The sequence below is a fragment of the Lactuca saligna genome, chromosome 3 (assembly GCF_052625555.1).
Source record: "Lactuca saligna cultivar CGN05327 chromosome 3, ASM5262555v1, whole genome shotgun sequence".
NCBI lineage: Eukaryota > Viridiplantae > Streptophyta > Magnoliopsida > Asterales > Asteraceae > Lactuca > Lactuca saligna.
The window spans coordinates 1,414,891-1,438,132 of NC_136419.1; the positions used below are offsets into that span (position 1 = coordinate 1,414,891).

General features: G+C 33.4%; 3 protein-coding genes across 4 annotated transcripts; 1 reads left to right on the forward strand and 2 right to left on the reverse strand.

Annotated features, from left to right (window-relative positions):
• The first annotated feature begins 2,367 nt into the window (after positions 1 to 2,367).
• LOC145034218 (phosphatidylglycerophosphate phosphatase PTPMT2-like) lies at positions 2,368 to 4,554 on the forward strand. The gene is made up of 6 exons (XM_078982587.1): positions 2,368 to 3,015; positions 3,330 to 3,452; positions 3,575 to 3,668; positions 3,763 to 3,845; positions 3,927 to 4,016; positions 4,096 to 4,554. The coding sequence occupies exons 1-6, from the start codon at positions 2,788 to 2,790 to the stop codon at positions 4,399 to 4,401; spliced, it is 924 nt and encodes a 307-aa protein (XP_078838713.1). The 5' UTR covers positions 2,368 to 2,787; the 3' UTR covers positions 4,402 to 4,554.
• A 12-nt stretch (positions 4,555 to 4,566) lies between these two features.
• On the reverse strand, positions 4,567 to 11,060 carry LOC145034217 (uncharacterized). 2 transcript variants are annotated; one of them, XM_078982585.1, is made up of 13 exons: positions 10,809 to 11,060; positions 8,014 to 8,102; positions 6,722 to 6,806; positions 6,554 to 6,605; positions 6,443 to 6,463; positions 6,303 to 6,356; positions 6,164 to 6,214; positions 5,809 to 5,871; positions 5,637 to 5,702; positions 5,518 to 5,556; positions 5,318 to 5,440; positions 5,159 to 5,251; positions 4,567 to 5,031 (listed from the first exon to the last, which is right to left on the reverse strand). In XM_078982585.1, the coding sequence occupies exons 2-13, from the start codon at positions 8,039 to 8,041 to the stop codon at positions 4,759 to 4,761; spliced, it is 948 nt and encodes a 315-aa protein (XP_078838711.1). In that variant the 5' UTR covers positions 8,042 to 8,102; positions 10,809 to 11,060; the 3' UTR covers positions 4,567 to 4,758. The 2 variants fall into 2 exon arrangements, with proteins under 2 accessions (XP_078838711.1, XP_078838710.1); XM_078982584.1 differs by lacking the exon at positions 8,014 to 8,102 and having other exon boundaries at positions 10,809 to 11,058.
• A 9,539-nt stretch (positions 11,061 to 20,599) lies between these two features.
• Positions 20,600 to 23,237, reverse strand: NUDT8 (nudix hydrolase homolog 8). Its single transcript, XM_078982588.1, has 10 exons — positions 22,844 to 23,237; positions 22,588 to 22,738; positions 22,136 to 22,401; positions 21,936 to 22,001; positions 21,700 to 21,837; positions 21,551 to 21,628; positions 21,386 to 21,436; positions 21,273 to 21,307; positions 21,087 to 21,195; positions 20,600 to 21,009 (listed from the first exon to the last, which is right to left on the reverse strand). The coding sequence occupies exons 2-10, from the start codon at positions 22,721 to 22,723 to the stop codon at positions 20,767 to 20,769; spliced, it is 1,122 nt and encodes a 373-aa protein (XP_078838714.1). The 5' UTR covers positions 22,724 to 22,738; positions 22,844 to 23,237; the 3' UTR covers positions 20,600 to 20,766.
• Positions 23,238 to 23,242: the final 5 nt, after the last annotated feature.

Genomic DNA, 23,242 nt, shown 5'->3' on the forward strand with positions numbered 1-23,242 from the left:
AGAAGTTACGACGCAAGATGGTCGACTTAGTGCTAGTCCGTTGGAAACATACGAATGGGCCAAATCTCACTTGGGAAACAGAGAGTGACAAGATGAGTCGCTATTCACATCTGTTTGCTGATGCATGATTCCGGAACGGAATCATCCTAAGGGGAGAGAATTGTAACGCCCGGGTTTCAGGGCTAAACATTTTAGATAATAGTCTAGGTTAGCTATCGTAACTCTTTTTGAAGCAATAAAGATGAATTATTGGAGTATTATGTGAATTATGTGCATTTATTTGTTTATTACTTATTTATAAATGTATAATAAATAAAGAATATAAATAAGCGTCAAAGTTAAAGTGTGATATAAGCCCAATATCTTTACATAAAGTTGCAGCGGTCGAAACAATGATTTTGGGGATAAAAAGAATGCCGAAATCCAAGTTATAACGAAGAAGTTATGACCTGTCGAAGTTTTGCCACGGAACCGACACGACACCGGGAAGCATAAATATTGAATTTATGATAGAGCGATCTCTAGCCTTAGCTATCCAAATGAAAGTCGTAGAATACATTAAACCAAGAGCGTCCATAAAAAGAACGCCCAAATCTGACTTCGTATGAGGAAGTTATGATTTTTCGAAGTTTCGACTTAGCAGCGTACACCCCGAAGTTCAAATATTAGAACGAGCGGTATTTAGCCCACACGACCTCAACGAAAATCAAAGATCTCGTTAATGGTAGCGTAACGATAAAAAGATAGGCGAAAACGGACGTCGGATGAAGCAATTATGGATTTTTAACGGACCAATCTTGTCCCGGCCTGTTAAAAATATAAAATTTAAAATGAAGTCAAAATTAGCCGACGGAGTCTAAACAAAAGTTGTAGAGTACGTTCCCGCCTACGCGTGGATATAAAGAACGTCAAAACCAGAGCTCGTATGTGAAATTTATGAATTTTTGAAGTCGGAGTGTGAAATTACGAATCTGCAAGGGGGTGATGGCGTGGCCGCATCTCGGTCGTTGCTTGTTGATCACGGACTGACCTTCGGATCTTGACACGTCGCGGCTCGGACGCCCAGCCCCGCGTCGGAGAAGGTTACGCCCAGCGGTCTTCGGTTGTGCTATTCTGGAGCATTCCACAGATGGCCCAACAACGAAGCAACGCGTGTCGACCTTATCCGAAGCTACGCCCGACGTAGCTCTTTCGAACGCCCAACGTTCTGAAGACCTTCGGCCTATAAATAGAGACGAGCTTTCTTGAATTTTTCACACTATTCTCACTTCTCTCTCTCTCTCTCACTACTTTCACTCTCTACCATTCCTAACCCTCCTAAAGCCTAAGTGAACCCCTAGCACCCGAAGGAAGCCCCAAGGCTCCCGGAGTCCTGAGGAAAAGCGTTTTCCGGTTTAGAAACGCTGCTCCGAGCGAAGTCCGGTTTTGTATAAAATCCGTTGTAAGTGAGCTATGCCTATGTTATTTTTAATATAGCTTCTAATTAATTATAGTGACGTTATTATGAACTTGGGTTATTATTATAGGCTATATAAGTATTGTTTAACGCTTATATAATAGTAATAATAGCTAGACTAAGCCTAATATTGTGTGTAGGCCTGGTAGTTGGGTTGGGTTCGGGTTGGCGGATTGGCGGGCCAGAAAACATAAACTCAACTCAACCCATATAATATATTGGTTGACGGGTTGTCGGGTCATGGGTTGGTAGGTTGGAAACCTCAACCCAACCCAACTCATATAACCCGTTTAAGTATATGGATTCGCGGGTTCACAAGTTAATTGGTCAAATCCAACCCATATAACTTGTTTAATAAGTAAGCAACATATTTTAAAAAATAAGGTTTTTTCAACTTAAATTTATAAAATGATTAAAGTAATTAACATTAAAAAAAAGTTTTCTAACATAAATTCATAAAATCAATAACATCCCAATAAAAAAGAAAAATGAAAACATTCATAGAAAGTGGATGTGTTCTTCGTGCATAACTCGTGAAAATAACGAGATATATTTGCTTTTTTCTAATTAATGAACCGCAAATGTAGATTAGTCAGTAGTCACATACGAATACGAAAGGAATACAATGATACGGAATATTACGAATACGGATGGAAATCAAATTTCATTAATAAACGGGTTGGTGGGTTGACGGGTCGGCGGATCAAAAATCTCAATCCAAACCCGTTTATTTTCGGGTTAGATCAGTGTCGGGTTACGAGTTAGATCGAAAGTTGTCACCTCTAATTGTGTGGATACAAGGTTTATATATTTTTAGGAGGGGGAGGATATGACATAGTTATATAGTTTTAGGGGGCCTGTGGTAATCAATTCCAAATTATTAGCTTCGTGACTCCGTTTTCTTAAAATGTGGAAAAAGTAGAGTTGATAACTTCAAATATTCGAAACCTTGAAATTAGGGCTTTAAGTGCTTTTTACTAAATCGATGCTACATCTCCTCTGTCATTCTCATTTCGTCGTGTTTCAGGGTTCATCTATTCGATTGCGATATCAAGTTTTGCGTAGTTCTTGGTGTGAAAATCGTTGACCGATTGTCTATTTTAAAGGCGTAGCTGTGATTTTTGGCAAGTTAATTTGGCTTTTTCCTGTGATCATCTTGGCCATCTGGAGTGTTTACGTGTAGTTGTAGATCTTCAAGTTTCCGTATATATGACGTTAATGAATTGAAGGATTACGTTGTCGTATGTTTGTCGGAGTAAGTTGTTGTGAATTTGGAAGGATACAATCCTGGCTTGTTGGTGTGGTCAGGAGGATACTGTTTTGAGGTGATTATGTATATCGAAGATTTAAAGGATGTTTGCGAGTCATCAGGGGGGAGGGAGGAGGAGCCGGAGGATATTTTTTCTGTAGTGGCGAGCGGAGGGGCTATTGGGCTGTCTGGTTCTAAGAGGGTTCTGGTTGGAGCAGGTGCTCGTGCGTTGTTCTACCCGACACTCGTATACAATGTTGTTAGAAACAAATTTCAGGCCGACTTTCGGTGGTGGGATCAGATTGAGGAGGTATTCTTGTTGTTTAATACTATGTGCTAAAACTTAGTTGGAGTTATTGCGCTTTTTGTTATCTCCATAATGTTAGTAAAAGTAGCTAGTCGTGGATCTGTATTGTAAGTTATGTTTCAGCATCGTACGTATAGTTCTCATAATCTTCTGATGGTAATTATGTTGGTCTCTTTTCACTAAAATACAGACATGAGGTAGACAAGATATTGTGAGTTTGTGTCGAAGTTCTGATTTGATATATTTCTGGATACAATTTCTGGGTTTTGTATTTTTGTGTTGTATCTTATATAGTTGCTGCAAATTGCAATATACAGTTTCTGCTGCTAGGTGCTGTTCCATTTCCTAGAGACGTGAAACGACTAAAGGACCTTGGTGTTCATGGAGTGATAACCCTGAATGAACCATATGAGACTTTGGTCCCTACGTCTTTATACAAAGTAATCATCTCTCTTTGCTCCTATAATCAAACTTTTCATCTTCCTTTTTATGCTATATTTGTGATTGATGGCATACAAACCTATACATGTATGAGTTGCAATTAATTATAGGTTACCTATAGGCCCATGGCATTGATCATCTAGTGCTTCCAACAAGGGACTACCTATTTGCTCCGTCACTTGATGATATATGTGAAGCCGTAAACTTCATCCATGGTAAATGCAGTCTTGTCTTGTTGATTCGAATGAGTAAATACTAAATATGAATGCTGTAAAATGATTGAGTAATGTTGTTATTGTTGTTGTAAAGGGAAGACGCTTGCGAAGCAGGGTACATATGTGCATTGTAAAGCTGGTCGTGGACGCAGCACAACCATTGTGATATGTTATTTGGTGAGTGGAGTGTAAATTTCATTACATGCATACATACATATATGTTTTGAAGGTTTATTTGTATTATTTTTATTACAACAGGTTCAGCATAGGCATATGTCTCCTGATGCTGCGTATGCGTATGTAAGGTCAATTCGGCCTAGGGTTCTGCTGGCATCTGCTCAGCAGCAGGTAAGAGTGAGTTGCACGCTTTTGTTGATGTGAACTTGTAATTTGTAAACTGTTTATCATTTTGTAATAAACAATGCAGGTGGTGGAGGAATATTACCATTACCAGCTGAAAGTGAAGAAAAGACAACAAGGTTCAAGGGATATTTGGGGGCATAGTATATTGGAAAGGTCGGTTATGGATATGGTATCGAGAGGTGTATTCAGATTTGATGATGGTTGTGTAGTTGTGATAACTACAGCTGATGTTGATGGATATAATGTTGATGATGAAGAAAAAGATGGTTTGGTTTGGCGGGTTCGAGTTGTTGGCCAGGCGGCCTTGGCGAGGTTTTCAAGTCTCCTCTGCCTCACCAACTCACAGATGCTCAGAATCAGTCAACCATAAATATCCATCTCCATCTATGTTAATAAACAATTAATTACATTCAAAATTACTGCTTTGGTTTGTGTACATATTCTTGTAAAAAACAAAAACCTCTATATATAATACGTTATGTTTTAACAAACAAAATGAAAATGTATTAGAGATTTTACTTAATTTTGTATCATGTTGTAATATGAAAATTTATCCAATTATGGAGAAAATAAAAGATTCACATAGTCAAATGAAGGTATTTGAAATGCGGGACTGAAGAGTATGTTGGGTTCTTCATTACATGTTTGACAAAAACCAAGAGAAGGAACTACACACACACATACGTTGTAGCTAAGCACATGATGGTATGAATCCTCCATGCATTCCTTATAGTCCAAGTAAATAGCTGAAAAAACTTTTGACTGATGGTGGCCATGTATAAGTTGAATATCCTGCTACCTCCTCCAACTCCAATTCGACCTTGATGTTTGATGACGAGTCATCATCATCATCATCTTGTTGTTTCAAGTAAGGGATTACATGCTTTTTAATGTCGTTATCAGAAATCCCAAGATGATTTCCCGACACGTTTATGAACTTCACTCTTCCACCTTCATCCAGTGCTTTCAGACCAATCCAGTCTTCAATATAAAGTTTCGTCTGTCGGTCAAAAAAAAAAACAAACCCCCTTCACTTCATTTATAAGGACAAGGACTTTATGTTATGTATTTAGTTATTTAGTTAGTTAGTTAGGAGTAGGAGTTAGGTGTATGGTATGTATAGCTACCTGCTGTGGAGCCAAAACTGGACTGAACTCTCCATCTGGGAAATATCCAAACCAAGCCGTTTCTTTTGGTATCACCACTGTGTCTTGCTCAAACTACACCACAACTCGTATCACACACACATACCAACAAAACATCAACATACATACATAGTTACATACCATGATAAGCACCAGATTTTGTAAGCTCATCAATCGCTCCTTGTAAGTCGAGTTTCTCTCTTCTGGAATCTCATTGTTAAGCTTTGGAAGAAATCTGCAGTGTTGTAAGTATGCATCCATGTTCTAACAACAACCAGACAAACAATCAACCCACACACACAATATGTAGATTCTACTACTACTACTATTAGTGGACTTACATTTGGCAATTTCAGATAACCACTGGGGGCCAAGTGTTCCTGCCAAACTATTTATTAGCACCAAACAGAAATATATATATATATTAATATATAGATCATACCTAAGTGCAAGTACGTACCTGGATATAATCACTATAAACCTCTGACTTGATAAGTGCATCCGCTATCATGCAGAATATGCCAGACTGCAAACACCAAACCATATTAAATCAATTTAATAATAAATCCTGGTTTATTTATTTTTATTATATAATCTCAACAAAACAAAAATGGAGTGAGCACAGCACTTACACCACAAAGCGGCACTGATGCTGTACCAGCATGAGGTCCTCCTAAAGAGATTAAGTTCTTAACCTGTATATATATATATATATATATATATATATATATATATATATATATATATATATATATATATATATATATATATATTAATTATATCACAACCACAAAGAAGCACTGATGCTTGATGTTGATGCCCCCACAAAATTAACTGTTATTAGCTGCTAAAATGCACCAACAAACCTTTGAGGGGAACAGATTTATTTATTTATGGCATACATGCCTACAGTTTTTTATGTAATGACTAATGACTAGGAAGTGTTTTCACCTTATCAGGAAAAAAAAAAAAAAAGCTTTGACTTGCCTGAGGTCCGTTATCACAGAATTCTACAACTCCTCGGCCTATTAGATTACCCTGTATTGTAATTTGTAAGTACGCAGAGGGAAATATTATATATATATATATATATATATATAGAGAGAGAGAGAGAGAGGCAGGTCACCTGGGAAAGGCCAAGTATGTTGTAACCATTACTGAGTTGTTTCATTTTCTTGACCTGAAATGTAATGACTGATGACTAGTAAGTAAGTGGAAGCAGCCTCAAAAACTCACAAGATAAGAAACAACAGAAATCATCTCCACCTTGTCGCAAACAACTTGAGTCTGGGAATTGGAAACATAAAAAGATTTCTGTAAGTAATAGATTATAAAAAAGATGATAAGTTAAACATCATCTCAAGGAAGGAGCTGTACCTGTTCTAGTAGTGGCATAAACCAGGAATCCCATGCTCCATCTCCAATCTCACTACACCATTGGAAGAATAACATGCCACCAAAGGATCAAACCATTACTTTTACTTTTACATCACTTGTTGTCCATTAACCAAAAAAAAAAAAAAAAAAAAAGTACATCAGGCTTACATGCAAAATCCTTGGGACTTGGACAAGTTGCTGAGCTCCTGGGTGAACTTTGTCATTCCTTTATTTGAACACTGATCTCCAATTCCTGGATACAAACATTTTAAGATGCTACTTATCAGCTGTGAGCTGTCATAAAAAACCAGGAAGCTGTGGGAAAGTCATATGGAGGTTTCTAATGTTTAACTTCCGACCACAAAATATTCAAAGACAGGGGTGGGGCCAGGCCACTTTATATATAAATTTTCTACAAGAATCCATTTCACTGTTAGTAACTCTACATTTATTGAAAATGGTTATCACCAAATTACCAATTCAAACTCCACTTTATATAGAAATTTAGAGGAGAGCAGCAGCACTGGTGACTGGCCCAATTGGCATACATACGACTCTGATATCTAACACTAGAATCCTATCCGGAATCACTAGGTCAAACAAACATCATTAAACTTAGAGTTGTACAAGTTTATTCTACAAGGCCCAAACCAAAAGGGCAATCTGGGATAATTTTCATACATTTGTATTGGCTCCAACCTTGTGGTTGTCAGAGAGGGGGATTCCCTGGAACAAGCTTTTGATTGTGTTAAGCTTTCAATCAATTTCATCATCTTCTTACTTTGTTTATTAATTTTATTAAAGCCTAATTTCTGTTTTGCATTGCCATTCGTTCTCAACAAACTCGATTGGATCACTAGGAAGAACATGCCTTCAGGCTGATCTGATCTCCCAACACAATTCACACCAACTTAATCCTTTTGCAAAGTGTTTTCAGTCCTCAAAATCATCCTTTCATAATTCAATCTCTCCTCAAGAAACACTTAAAACCTCACTCAAGTTTCCAGTTTTATCCTTGTAAACCAGTCAAATGGAGATGGTTTGACCAAGCCAAAGTCAAACCTCTAGAGAATACAAGTCTAAGTTCCGTGTCACTTTATATGCTTGAATCTGCTAGTAAGTAATTACACACACGTATACTCTTGGGATGTGTTGCCCACAACCGATTATGGGTAAGATGGGTTAAGTTGTTGAGAGAAATTCTATACAAAAACTCAGAAGATTAAACATTTAAAATTCAACCAAACTTTTGATTGGATGCCTGAATATCAATCAAAAAGCCCCAAATTACTTATTCTCTTATCGCTGAAGACATGTTGGTGAAGTGTGAAGTGTGAAGCTATACTACTACAAAGCATGTTTTCCTGTTAGGTACAATTCATTTCGCTAGTTTAGGTTATCGTTATCGTATATGGAATTGGTACAAGAGAAAATGAAGAATAAAGGGTATCAGGCTTTACCCTTCACATGTGGTTCCAGAATTAACATCAACCAGCCTGCCAGAGGATGCCCATAAGGTCTTTATTGATCAGCAATGCGTAAACTTGAACTGTAGATTTATTTTGGATGCATCGATTATTATTTATTAACAAGCAAATTCTTGGAACAGCACTTTTTCAGATGGAGGGAGTAACGATAGGAATCCAGAATCATTAGGCCAAACAGCTTTAAACTTAGACTTGTACAAGTTTATCATACAAGGCCCAAAAGGGCAACTTGGGAAAACTAGTTGAAGTTCGTTAGAGGATACAAAAACAAGAATAAAAGGGGGAGAGGATTCCATTATTAGATGTTCGAATATTTTGATAATTTTACAAATTTGTATCGGCTCCAACCTTGTGGTTATGAGATCTTCTTCCTTACCATTCTTCTTTGTTCATTAATTTCATTAAAACCTAATTTCTGTTTTTGCATCAATATATATATATATATATATATATATATATATATATATATATATATATATATGGAAAATTGCAATAATATCGCTATATTACCACAAAATTTCGATTTTGATACCGAGTTAATTTTTTTCGCAATTATGTCTATATTTACAATTTTGTTGCAATATCAACCAAATGACTGATTCTCCCTGTTTTCCCGGTAACCATTTTTCCCAAATTGCAATAAAGTCACTAAGTTTACCAAAATTTCGATTTTGACACTGAGTTGCAAATTGCAAAAGTCACTATATTGCCATAAAAGTTTGATTTTGACATCGAGTTTTTTTTTTCAATTATGTCATTACATTTACAATTTTGTTGTAATATCAACCAATTGACCAATTCAAAAGATGTTATTGTAGTTTAGAAGCTCAATTTGTGCAACAAATAAATCAAGGTCAGTCCAATGGTTCAAACTCACTTACAAGTCAGCAAAAAGGGCATAATCACCCTTTCAGGATAAACTATTGTGGTTTAGAAGCACAATTTGTACAACAAGTAAATGAAGACCCCTACAAGGTCGATTTGTACAGCAAATAAATGAATACCCCTACAAGGTCGATTTATTTGTATAACAAATTATTGAAGACCCCTACAAATGAAGATCCTGAAAAACTCGCTTCTAAACCAATTGACCGGTTACCATCAATCTAGCAGGATAACAAATGAATGACATGACAATAATGTGATGTGGAAGCCATGTAAGATCTTATGTGGTATGATTGGCTATCAAATATAGGGTTTGCATCGAACCCAATTTCACATATCCTTTTAGGTCGATCCAGTGGTTAAAAGTCACTTAAAAGTTAGCAAAAAGGGCGTACTCAGCCTTTTAGGTGACATTTTTTTTATTATAATGTTCAATGTTTAATTCTCGTGAGAGTATTTCTTCACAAATGGCATCTTAAAGTCAATTTAGTGGTTTAAATTATTTTAAAAGTCGGTGAAAATGGCATACTCACCCTTTCACGAGATGTTATTGTGGTTTAGAAGCTCGATTTGTACAACAAATAAATGAAAACCCCTACAAGGTCGATTCAGGAGATATTTAGTGAGTTTGAACCACTAAATCGACCTTATAGAGGTCTTCATTTACTTATTGTACAAATCGAGCTTTCAAACCACAATAACATCTCCTGAAAGAGTGACTATACCCTTTTTACTGACATGTAAGTGAGTTTGAACCATAGGACCGACATTAATTTATTTGTTGTACAAATCAAGCTTCTAAACCACAATAACATATCCTGAATCAGTCAATCCATTGACATTGCATCAAAATTGTAAATGTAATGACATAATTGACAAAAAAAAAAAAAAAAAAAAAAAAAAAAAAAAAAAACTTAGTGTCATAATCGAAATTTTGTGGTAATATAGTGACTTTCTTACAATTTGAAACTCAGTGTCAAAATCGAAATTTTAATAAACTTAGTGACTTTATTGCAATTCGGAAAAAATGGTTACCGGAAAAACAGGGAGAACCGGTCATTTAGTTGATATTGCAACAAAATTATAAATATAGTAACATAATTACGAACACAAATAACTTGGTGTCAAAATCGAAAATTTATGGTAATATACGGCCTTTTTTGCATATATATATATATATATATATATATATATATATATATATATATATATATATATATATATATATATATATATATACACATTGATGTTAGGATATATCTGTATTCAGATCTTGTGCAATTCTTCTTTCAAATGCAAATTCGATCAGATTATGAAATAGATTTAAAACCAAAAATTATATGTATCTACCATCTTTGTTGAAGTTCATTTTTATTGCAATTTTGGAACTAAATTGAAGTTCTAATAATTGCTTTTTGCAGGTGGAGGGGCAACCGGATAACAGACAAATTGAACACCCAAGGCTTTTGATGTATTTACAAAAAAACAGTGTCAATAAAATAAATAGGAGAGAAGACCATGATGCGCAAAATCATCAAATATCAGTTTTCAGTTAGAATAGAACCCGTTCAGCCACAAAACTTAAAATGTAAAAAAGTTATGTTATACTGTATTTCATTATCTAGAGGGAATTGAAGCAACGGTATATGCTGTAATACTAACACTAATTATGATGGGCAAACGCCAACTAAAGAAAACACAGATTCAAATACTAGTTCATCAGATAGCAAGTAAGACAAAGGATCAGAAACTATACTTATTCGTTTCCAAGTGACAATCCCATTTCAGTGGAAAACGAACGAAAGTCCTACTTAAAATCAATGAATCGCAGTGCAATTAAGGAAGAAAAAAAAGCCCTAATTTAATAATTATACATGTATTACCGTGAAGTACGATGAATGGAACAGAGAAAGATGAAGTCGGGAAGCATGTTAACAGGAAGACGAGGAACATGGGAATGCTGGGTGGTGGTGATGAAGCCATGGGTTAGGGTTTTTTCTTCTTTTTGAATCCAAAACCCCCAGAATAGATTGCGGGAAAAACAAGTCGAGAGGTCGTACCATCTGCCAGTGTTGAGGATTCCATTTTGACAAAATTGCAAAAATGGTCGGTAAGATTTGTAAAATTTTGTTGTTTTGGTAAAAGTTTTGGTGGTACATGGGATCTAATTTTGAATGACCTATGACTCTATGAGTTTTTGGTCCATATAATTGAATTTTTGTTTGTTTTTGGTCCATATTTATTCTAAAATTATGAATATATCCTTAAATAATTCTTTTTTCATTCTTTTAATTAATTTCTAATTATTTTAATTAAAAAAAGAAAATATCTCTCTCTCTCTCTCTCAAAACCACACAAACATAATTGTTCGTTTTCATTTATCTTCTTCCTATCAACCCTTTTGCAAATGGCTACAGAGGTACCAAAACCCAAAAAGTGAAGAACATGCTTCCATTTCTCAGTGTACAGATTTGTAAATTCATCGTCTTCCTTATCTCCATCATATTTTCACGTCACTGTGAACAAGATCCCACCACTAAATGCTTCATGTCCAGTGGGTGATTCGATTTGGGTTTAAATTCCTCTATCGTCTCTGTTGACCCACTTCATCGCTCATTCGTTGATGTACAAACAGATCAGTGGCTTCTGAAGGTTTTCGAGCGACATCTAGCGCCAGATGGTATAGGCGAATCGTGGTGGCAATCGAAGGGTTCTTGACTGTGTATTTTCTTGAAAGAGTGAAAGAGATGCACAAGTAGTAGACATTAGAGGTACCATTAGTGATGGGAGAGAGAGAGAGAGAGAGAGAGAGAGAAAGAAAGAATATGTGTGTGTGATAAAGGGATAGTGGGCCGTTTTATAATTTTTATTTACTTAAAATCATTAAATTAATTTAAAAAACGAGAAAAAAAGAGAGAAAGAGAAACAAAGAATATGTGTGTGAGTGATAGAGGGATCATTCTATAATGTTAATTGCTTAAAATCATTAAATTAATAAAAAAAACCAAAAAAACAAGAGGGGCATAATCATCTTTTTTATGTGGATAGGGACAAAATCCAATAAAGTATCTAATTTTGAACCATTGGTGAACTATTAAAACTTTTTGGGTCAAAATCATAGAATTTTGTCAACCACGAGATCATTTTTTGCAATTTTGTCTTTCATTTTCTGTCCGTGACAACTTCACTTCAACAGTTCAACTGAATCGATCCAATTAAGCAAATACAATACGACGGTTTAACTCTACAATTCTTTTTAATTGTTCATCATTCACCAAGCTGTGTGTCTATATATATATATATATATATATATATATATATATATATATATATATATATATATATATAACATTACGTATTTTTTAAAGTAATATTTTTACATAAACAAAAAGGATATAATCATGAATAAAATAAATAATTCAATATATACTAATAAAAAATATTAACATACTTTAAAAATGATGTTGAAAATTTAGGTGTAAACATTAAATATTTTTTTTAAAGTAAACTTTCCAAATAAATACTAACAAAATGATAATAATTAGGTAGTTGAATGTATATTAATAAAAAAAATTAACATATTGGCATTGGTAGACATAACATTGAATTTCTTTTATCTACATATAATTTTATATATGTACGGTTGCCTTTAGAGTCGTTTAAATCCATATTATGTTTTATCTTTAAAACAATAATAAATCCTAAAATAAAATGCAAAAATGTTATCAAATTTTAAAAGTCCAATTATTAAAATGGAGACATTATAAATTTAAATGTGTAGCTATAAAAAAAATATTGTTAATAACTACACATTTTACATGACTTGAGTTTAGTAAAATGTAAATTCACATTTTATTCATTGTTTCTATTTGTATTACATGTATAAAATATAAAATATATATACTACTTAATTTTCATATAACGTATAAAAAAATATTATAGATAGATAAAATACTTAGTATTTTCTTAAGTATATTTAGGAAAATATAATAAATATATTTATATATAGGTAAATATAAATTTATACTGAAATAAAAGACATTTACCTAAATACATAACTTAAAAAATGCATAATGCTAATTCATTGAAATGTGTATTAAGTAGCTACTATATATAACCATTTACTAAGGAAATGAATGACCAAAGCATTTATTATCAAGATTAATAGAACTAATGTTTCTACAACATATAAACTTTTACTAAAAAGTTGATATATGGTCAGAGTTCGACAGCGTCTTTGAGAGCTACGATTGCTAATCGGATAATACTTGCATTTATATTTACTAGACTTATCCAAGTGGGAGACTACTGGATTAGTGTCTAAGCATGTAACTATATTTGGTAAGTATTTGACCCGGTTGTGCATGGTCCTTTTGGGTTGCCTTCACCAAAACAACTTGATAAGATGATTTATGAAGAGAGAGGTTATTATGGTTTATTAATATATTATATGAATAATATATTAAAAGATAAATCATATAATTTAATTAATATCAGACAATAATTAATTAAGAAAATAATTATGTGGCTAAAAGTGATTAATTAGAAATTGGGGGATTGATATTGTAATTATAAGAGAGTTAAATAATTAGGCTAATGGACTCCATAGAAGTTGGAGTGGATGAAATCTATGGGGAAACCCATTAGAATTCGTCGAAGACTTCTAAGGAGGGAGTCCATGGGCTGCTTAGGGCCTAAACAGTTAGACTAGGGTTTCCTAGTTCAAAACTCAAATAGCCTCACTATATAAGGAACCCCTAAGGCCCCAAAAACGTGTGGAAGTAATCCCTAAGGGTTCTTGGACGTTTTTGGTGCCATCTTCTCTTCTCATAAGTCATTCTCTTGCTTGTGGTGTTTGTAAGCCATTAGAGGAGTGGCATTTGTGACTCTAAGCTCCAATGAAAGAAGATTCAAGCCATTCTTGAAGAGGAAATCATCTAGATATGTTCTTACATGTTAATTTCGAAATATGTATCCTAGATCTAGGGTTCTTAAGTCTTGGATGAATTGCATGTTCAATAGAGAAACCTATATTCAAGCTTTAGGGTTTGCATGATCACATAGGATGTTCTTTTGTATAAAACCCATCAAAATTGCACTTCAAATCTTGAAACATAATATCTGTAATGACCAAGGGTATTGACACATGAAATCAAACATGAGCTTTCAATACCGAGACTTGGAAAAAAAATACTTACATGAATGAAATATCTCCAAAAAGCTGAGACTTGGAAATCGAGAATGGTAGGCAAGAACGGAATGTAAATCATCATCTTCAACTCACTAATAACAACATTTTGATAATCAGCTACAAGAGAAAATGCGGAGGAGGTAATGGTATTTATAGATGGTGATGCAACCTATGATGGGAAGAGAATCGATTGCCGACAAAGAATTCCAACTCCGACGTCCTCTCTTTTTTCAATTCCAGGAGGGTTATAGATGAGATCCGCCCCTTCACTCTTCTTCGATCATCGGAGGGTTAATCAGGAGGAAGAATGTGTGACAACCTAAAATTTCTATCTTGTACAACATTGTTTAAGGTTATAGATGAGATCCGCCCCTCCACTCTTCTTTGATGCCTCCTTTTCCTCTCATAAGTCATTCTTTTGCTTGTGGTGTTTGTAAGCCATTAGAAGAGTGACACTTGTGACTCTAAGCTCCAAGACAAGAAGAATCAAGCCATTGTTCAAGAGGTAATCATCTAGATCTGTTCTTACATGTTAATTTCGACATACATATGCTAGATATAGGGTTTATGGCTTTGGATAATTATTACATGTTCATTAGACAAAACTAGGTCCAAAAGCTTTAGGGTTTGCATGTACACTATATGATTGATGTAGTGCTCAAAACCCATTAAATACAAGTTGAAACATTATAGTTATTTTATCAATCACATGTGATTAATAACTATCAAACAAATGGATTTCTTATACTTCAAATTGTGTTATCAAACAAACTATTTCAAAACATTTTATCAAACTCTTTTATATGCTAAACTCTTTATTAAACTCTTTTAAACTTATATATTGTCAAAATCATGTCTATACAAATATAGTTATATAAATAAGGTTGAAAGGGCTTAGGACTGATAACTCACTTTATTTCCTATTCCTTGTTTGGTTGTGGACTTAGGGTATCAATTGTTTGTCCGAATGTTGTTTGAATCTTAGTTATATATTATGTGTGTGTGTGTGTGTATATATATATATATATATATATATATATATATATATATATATAAAGTTCTTACATCAGTTCAATACCTTTAGGTAGCAATGGTGTACAAACATACTCATTCATTCAAACAACATTACTAGTAAACTATAATAGGTATAGTTTAGAGGTCTATTACTCACTATTTCTAGTACAATGAAACATACAAGAGTCAGTTCATACATAAGTTAGTTCAAACATACCATGACGTGAAATAGAAAGAACATACTATAATGAGAAACAAGGAGGAACATATTATACACTATACAAAGAGAACATACTATACACTATACAAAGATAACATATAATGCACTAGAACATATAGAGCATACTATACAAATACAAGAATACTATAACATTAATGTGTTCCACTACTTCATGGCATGGCATCATACTGTTGTGCCATGTTTTGTAACCAGAGTCTCCTGGAGGGAGAGCGTGAATTTTTGTATAGATCTATACTAGATTGACCATCCTACACCATGCTGCTAGCTACAGTGGGACTGTAGGCCTACGGGTGACGAATGTCATAACATTTCGACGTCTTCGAGCGTCGTGTTTTGTACTAGTCGATCAAGCATGGTTACAATAATATCACATTATACCTTAATTAACAATTGGTTTAAGGTTATTAGTACAACAATAGTTATTATATACAATACTACAGTACATTATTATTTTCCCATTGCATTCACATTGTGATCTTCTCACATTAACGGTAATGTAAAACTATATTTTGGTAATGATAGTCATACTTGGGAAAAGCACTTTTTTACAAACAAACAACATTCAGAACATTCGGGCCTTGGTGGAAGGCTACATATCTAGTAGTAGAAAATATAGGATTTTCTAGGAGATACAAACATTTACAAGAACTTTCTTCAAACTCATACAACATTTGACACTAAATACTTATGAATTCACTAGCTTAAATGTTCATACTCTCTTTCAAAATAACTTGTATTCTCAGGTCAACAATAAACAGGTACAAATGACAGGTTTTGAGAAGACAGAGGACTTTCAGACTCGTCTTTTATTGTTGAAATATATTTTTGGTGTCTTACATTTACAATCAGAACACACATGTATACAACTATACTATTAATGCAATGGATGATGTTGTGCTTGTTTACTATTATGCATTGTTATAATATTGTACATGACGTCCTCCGCCCCCAAATGTTTCTGCCAAATCAGTTTGGGGGTGTGACAATGTTTCTGAGGACGAACGAATGGAAGAAATATGCCGGTTTGATTATTAGGTCAACATATTTATTTTGGTGATTTTAAATCAATCCCCCATTTATCTCAATTACCATAATTTTAGAGTCATGATTTACTAATTTACCCTTTTAATTTATTTAGTTATTACATTATTGCTAAATTCTCATTGGTCCATACATGCATACAATACTTGTAGGAAACATGTGAACCTAACTCTCTCTCCCCTCTCTCTCTCTCTCTCTCTCTCTATATATATATATATATATATATATATATATATATATAGGTAAACCTAGGCCTGACAATCGTGTCGTGTTCGGGTTGGCGTTTCGCGGGTTGGCGGGTCAAAATATGCCAACCCAAACACGACCCATTTAAATATACAGGTCACGGGTTGGCGGGTTTGGAACATAAACCCATATATGACCCGCCAACCCATTTATTTATACGGGTTCACAGGTTGGCGGGTTCGTGGGTCAGATTTGGGTTCGTGGGTCCAAATTTTAGACATTTAAGTCTTAAACATCCAAATGAAAATTAAAAACATTTATAGAAACATGTTACAGACTTAGCCTTAGAGGTTACGACTTACGACCTTAGACCATCCACCACAAGTCAAAATGTTAAAATAGTCAAATGGTATATGAATCAATGGTATATATTATATAATACTTATTAAATATTAATACTTGATATATAAATACATTTAAAAATAAAATATTTTTTTTATTGAGAATATAAACGAGTTGGCGGGTCAACCCGTTTATTTTTTGAGAAACTCATATATGACCCGTTTAATAAACGGGTTGGCGGGTTGAAAAACTCAACCCAAACCCATTTATTTCGTGTCGTGTTGCGGGTCGTGTCGCGGGTCGTGTCGAGAATTGTCAGCCCTAGGTAAACCCTAAAAATCCCGGGTTTGAGCTACAACAGCTACCACAACATGGCCATCTTCATGTCACGTCGTGACATTTCCAAAACACGCATTTCATTTAATCTCACGACATGTTGTGGCATAGGGTTTTCTCCAAAAATCATATTTTTTGATTCCTTAAGTCTTAGCCGACCTTCTTCAGCTGATTAATTTCACAGCCCCACCCCGATACCTTGTTTCTCCTCCGGCAACCCTTCCTTCGATAGCAAACTTCAGGTAGCCACCCTATCTTTTGCCGCTGCCTTCTTTTTCTTCTTTATCTCTCTCCGCTTTTGGTGTCACATGCTGATGAAATGGGATGAACTAGTGCTTAGTCTTCCTTATATCCGAATACCAAGTAGATTCGGCCATTAGAGATAAAATCCCAACATTTCATCCCGTTGATCTCCCAAAGAATAAACGAGATTTTCACTTTTTTCCCATAACTTTCCCATAGTGACGGTTTCTACCCACAAAACAATTTTCTTGACAAAAGATGGTTTTAAAACTTGACACCTTCAATCCCTTTTCTAGAAAAAGATTACAATCCCCCAAAATACTCATTTCTTTATCAATTTTATTATTAATTATTGTTAAACTTATTTATTTAATTATTAATTCATCTTTATTTATAATTTAATCATTTAAATTTGTATAATACCTTTTATTCGTTTTATTCACTGATATAATTCCTTAGAATATTTATTCCTAATTATATGATTATTCTTATGAATTTATAAACTCGTTTTGTGAATTGCTAACGAGAAATACACTTGTTTATCAAGATAAATGACATTTGCATCATTAGGCGATGTAATTTTCTATTGGAAGTAGTTCATACTAATGACCCATTCTAATTAACCACAAATACATGATAAGACCAACTTCGTATCAACATGTTTATCTGAATAAACATGAGTCTGGACCTTCTAGGTGCTTAGGACTCTCATAAAACAAAGTTTTGAATCAACTAGGCAAAAGGATGAGAAACTCGAATCTAATAGGGATTATGATCATCTTATTCAAAACTATGTCGATCATCTAATGAGTTAAGAAAAATAAATAAATTTACTTTAACGTGCCACAACTCTTACTTGGTTTTACAATTAGAAACCTACTTTAGTTTAACTTTGCAAATATTGAAACAATTATAAGAAACTAAGAGCATAAAAAATAACTTTAACGTACATGTCCCTTGTTTTTATTAAGTTGAGGTACTCTTGGGCCAAAATGTTCTACTGCATGATTCCGTCTTACATACTTTGAAATTTAAAAATATGAAAATTTAGAAATTTAGAAAACTTACAAATAAAAAGATAGTGTTACGATAAATCTTTTGATAATATGATTGTGTTTGCAACAAGGAACATGATTTGGACAAAGGACTTAGTCATAAATAGCAACTATATTGGTTTTCAGAGTTTCGGGAACACGATGAGGTATCTCTTTGCATTTATTTGAACAACAAATGTGTAATAGGTGGAATGCAATGTATTTGATGTTGAAGGAATATTGTCATTTAAATATGAACTTTAGCAATACATTCGCAGACTGTGTAACAGTGGAAAGAGAAAAAAGTTAGCATTTACACAAGTTTCAATAAAGAGATATCATAAATATTGAGAATATTAAGTATCTTACATACTTATAAAGCTTGCATTTTCCCTTGAATGTCATGCATTTGAAACCCGCCACAATAATTTGCTAAAACCTCATGCATTTAAAATCCCCAAACCTTTTCACCTTCTTAATAATTAATCACACATAATCAATGGTAATTCATATGAGATAATAATTTGCTAAAACCTCATGCATTTGTATGGTATTAGAACATGTTTGAGTTTTTGGGTTTTATACTTTAGTAAATGGGTAATCCGTTTGATACGTTGGAGATAAATTAATAATATATGCTCATGCATGTTTTATACAATCCCCAATCAAAATACAATATATCATGATCATACAATTAAGTGTGTCTTTTATTCCATTTTTGGCTTTATAACAAAAGTTTGTTTACGTGGCGAAGAAAGAAAACTTGAAGATGAATATTTAGGTTGGATGTTTATATAAGATTTGTTTTAAATATATAATATAGATATAAATACACAAATGTGTGTCAAATACAACCCATCACAAATTTAACGTTATAAACTACAATATAACTCAAAGTGGTTTTCCAAATATAATGTTTATACTATAATATAATATATTAGAAGAATACCATATAGTAGACGAATCTCACATGTTGTGCAGAAATTTAGTTACATAGATAATATATTATAATCATATTTCATTTAAAATATGTTAGGGTCATTTGGTTATTACATTGTTATATTAGGCACTATAGTCTCATATATTTTGAATGACTTACAAATATGATGTCCGTAATTTGAATATATCTTAATATCTTATGATGTTTATTGAATGATATTATGTTCGATTGAGCACTTGGTAATTGGAATCAACTTTATTATAGTTAAAAAATTTGGCTCCGTTTTTTTTCTTTTTCATTAGTTCTAGAATATGAATTTTTATATTAACTTAAAATATGTCACTATTTTAAAATAGATTGAGAATGAGATTTTTTATATTGACTTAAAATACAACATTTTTATTCAATAGTAAAACTAATAAAAGTCGTTAAATATGTATTTTTATAAGGTTCAACATAAATAGACGACCACAAACGAGAATCCATATCTAATCATATATCAATTAATTACATTAGATACTAATGTGTACATAAAAATTACATTTAAAGTTTTAAACTAATAGTAAAAAAAATTCATTAATTATTATGATAAAAAATTTGTAAATCAAAAAATATACATGCTATTTAATCGCATACAAGTTTTATGTATGGCTTATTCACAATACATTAAACCATATATAACCATATTAAACTACATAATTATCCCACTGCGCAGCGCGCGGGTATTCGCCTAGATTGAATAAAAATTGTCAAATTGTATGAAAATTGTAATATTTTTGTTTGAATTTAGTAATTTCTTGACATTAAGTAGATTTCTTAGAATTTTGGTTAGATTTTGTTTTGTATTTATGTTTGATTTTAGGGTTTATTAACATAAGGATGAAAGAGATCGACAAAGATGACATAGATAAGGGCAAAATGGTCATTTTGTTTGAACTTAACGGATACATGGTTAAGCTAGTTACACGGTCAAGGAACAAACTTTGCAACAAAAAGAAACATATTAGGGACCTTCTGCGCAACAAATTAAACATTTGAACTGAATCCAAAACTTTTGACATACCACTAGGACCATTTCCGTAATTTAATTATTAACTACTTGGTGATAAGCTAAGGATGTAACCCATCTGAATTTTAATAATAATCTATACAGTTATGGCTTTATATACATGTCACATCTAGTTACAACATGTGTTTAACAAAATAAGTATAGATAGATGCAACATAGAAATCAAAGTTGAAGGTAGGGGAGGACTTGAAAACAACACTCCCACTAGTTGATTTGTTGTTCAAGTATAGGAGTGGAGCGATAATCATCAGAGCAACCATGAGTTTGATGATCAACAACGTTATAATACAAAGAAGAAAGTCTGTTGTCAAACTTGGAGATGACTTTATGAACAGATAACCCACAGTAGCGCTTCCCAATCCTAGCAATGCACATGTCAATGATTTTCTTGAACATGTTGTCACCTTTGATTAATGGTTGCTCTACAAACTCCATCAATGGCATCCACTATAATAATATAGATATGTGCATTAACTAACTAATAATACAAAGCAAAACCAAGATAAATTGTTTAACCATTTTACCTTGGCTGCTTGAACTTCAAGGTCATCAATCTTGATCTCGGTTGAAATCGGTCTCAGCATACAGATGAAAAACAAATCTGATTTTTCAAAAGCGACATTGTGTGCATGCCTGTACATTTACTAAATCAGGGAAATAATAATTGTACAGATGAACAACCAAGTCAAAACTTGATATTATCAGCATACCTGAACGCAATAACTTCCAAAAATTCAGTTGATATCTGAAAATAATAATAATAATAAGGCGATAAATCATGTAATACATGTTAAAGTATAAATTTTCATGGATTAATTCTTACCCCGGTTTCCTCCTTCACTTCTCTTACAGCCCCGGTGAAAATCTCCTCCGACTGGTTACACATTTATTTTATTTTAAATACTAACTAACAAGAGTAATTATTGTGGAAAGAAAGCAAGTGTTTTGTTTTTTTTTTTTTTTAATTTTAAGTTTTAACAATGCACACCTCAAGAATGAACCCGGTTGGTAGCTTCCAAAGGCCAACAAGGTCAGGTGCACAATGTTTTTCTTGAACCACAAGAACCTGCAACAAACATGTTATATTATAGGCACACGTTTATTTTATTAATTTAAAATGATTTTGGATTTTGGAACCTCATTTTTGTGGTTCATCACGAAACCCCCAACTCCTACTTGATGGGTAGCATTGGCGGGTAGCATACATGGTTCATTAGGAATCCAATATGTCATCATAACGTATCCTGCTTCTGCATGATGATACTGAAACCCTTCCTGTAAGTGTACACGTAACACACAAATTAATAAACCTCAAACCTTACTTACAAATTAATCATCCTTCCATCATATTTCATAACTAGGAAAAGGCTTACCCTTACTGCTATAGGAACAAGATCGCATTTTTCTAGTGGCAACTTTAGCCAAATCCCCTTTTTACCCTGCAATTAGAATCAATAAACATTGTGACCAAAAAACATACGCTATGCTGAAAAAAATTTAAAAAAAAAAGTTATTAGAAAGAAGCTTATTTTGGATGGAATGGAATTCATATAGCGACTGATATGAATTTTACCTCTCTCCTCCAAGTTGAAAGAGATGAGCGAAGGGTAGAGGCAAAGACATTAGTGTTAAACGGTAGTTTTTCTGGATTTACAACGACTCCACCATACTCATCATTAAATCCATCAAGAACTCGTTTTTCCCTGAAGAAAATACTAGGGTTTCTGCCATTTGCACCATCAAATCTATATGAATAAGTTTCAACGCCATATTTTTCTTGTCCGATCAGAGTAACAGCACCTTCTGAACTACTCAAACAAGCAGCCTCTTGAGAAGTACCTTTTAAACAATAAGAGATATTTCAATTTTCAACAATCGATCAATAATCAAGTTTGCACTTTTTAATAATCATAAGTTGGTAAAATTGGGAAAATGATTTTAGTGTACACGATAATTATCGACCATTCAATTCAAATTGCAAAAATAACCATCTTGATTGACATAAATATTGCAGTAAAACAATACCTTTGTAAGAACAGAGGAGGGGAGAAACCTTAAGAGAACTGGACATGAAGTTGGAGGTGGAGAAAGACAAAATCCTTTTTGGACCAATCAAATTTGACACAAAAACTGATTTTGCATCAATCAGATTCAAATCCATTACTCCAAGTCCAATCTACACCACAAAAACAAGTCCCAGAAGCTACTTATATACAAATATGATACCACTAAAATTATTAAATCTATAATCTTTAAAAAAACAAAAAAACATTCAACTTACAGAATCTTGATTAAAACAAGGGGAATTCTTGGGGCATGTCAATATCGGAGAAAACTAAACTTGATGCCCAGACAACCAGATTGGGATCCAGTGAATAATCAAACAAGTATATGTGTTACTGATGCTGGTATAAACCAAAATGGGTACAAGGAAAGTGAAACAAGAAAACTCATAAAGCATATAATATAGTGAAAAGCTTTTAGGTCAAGAAGGAAGTTTTGTTAAATGGGGTTTGTGTGAAAATGACAAACAAAGAAAAAATTACTAGGGCTTGATATGAATTGAGACAAATCGCATCAGCTGGCTAAGGATCAAGATTGGAATGATGAGAAAAAACGATGGAAATCCAGAAATCGTGTGGTGAAGGAGTGGGACTGTAGGGAGGGAAATCCATACATG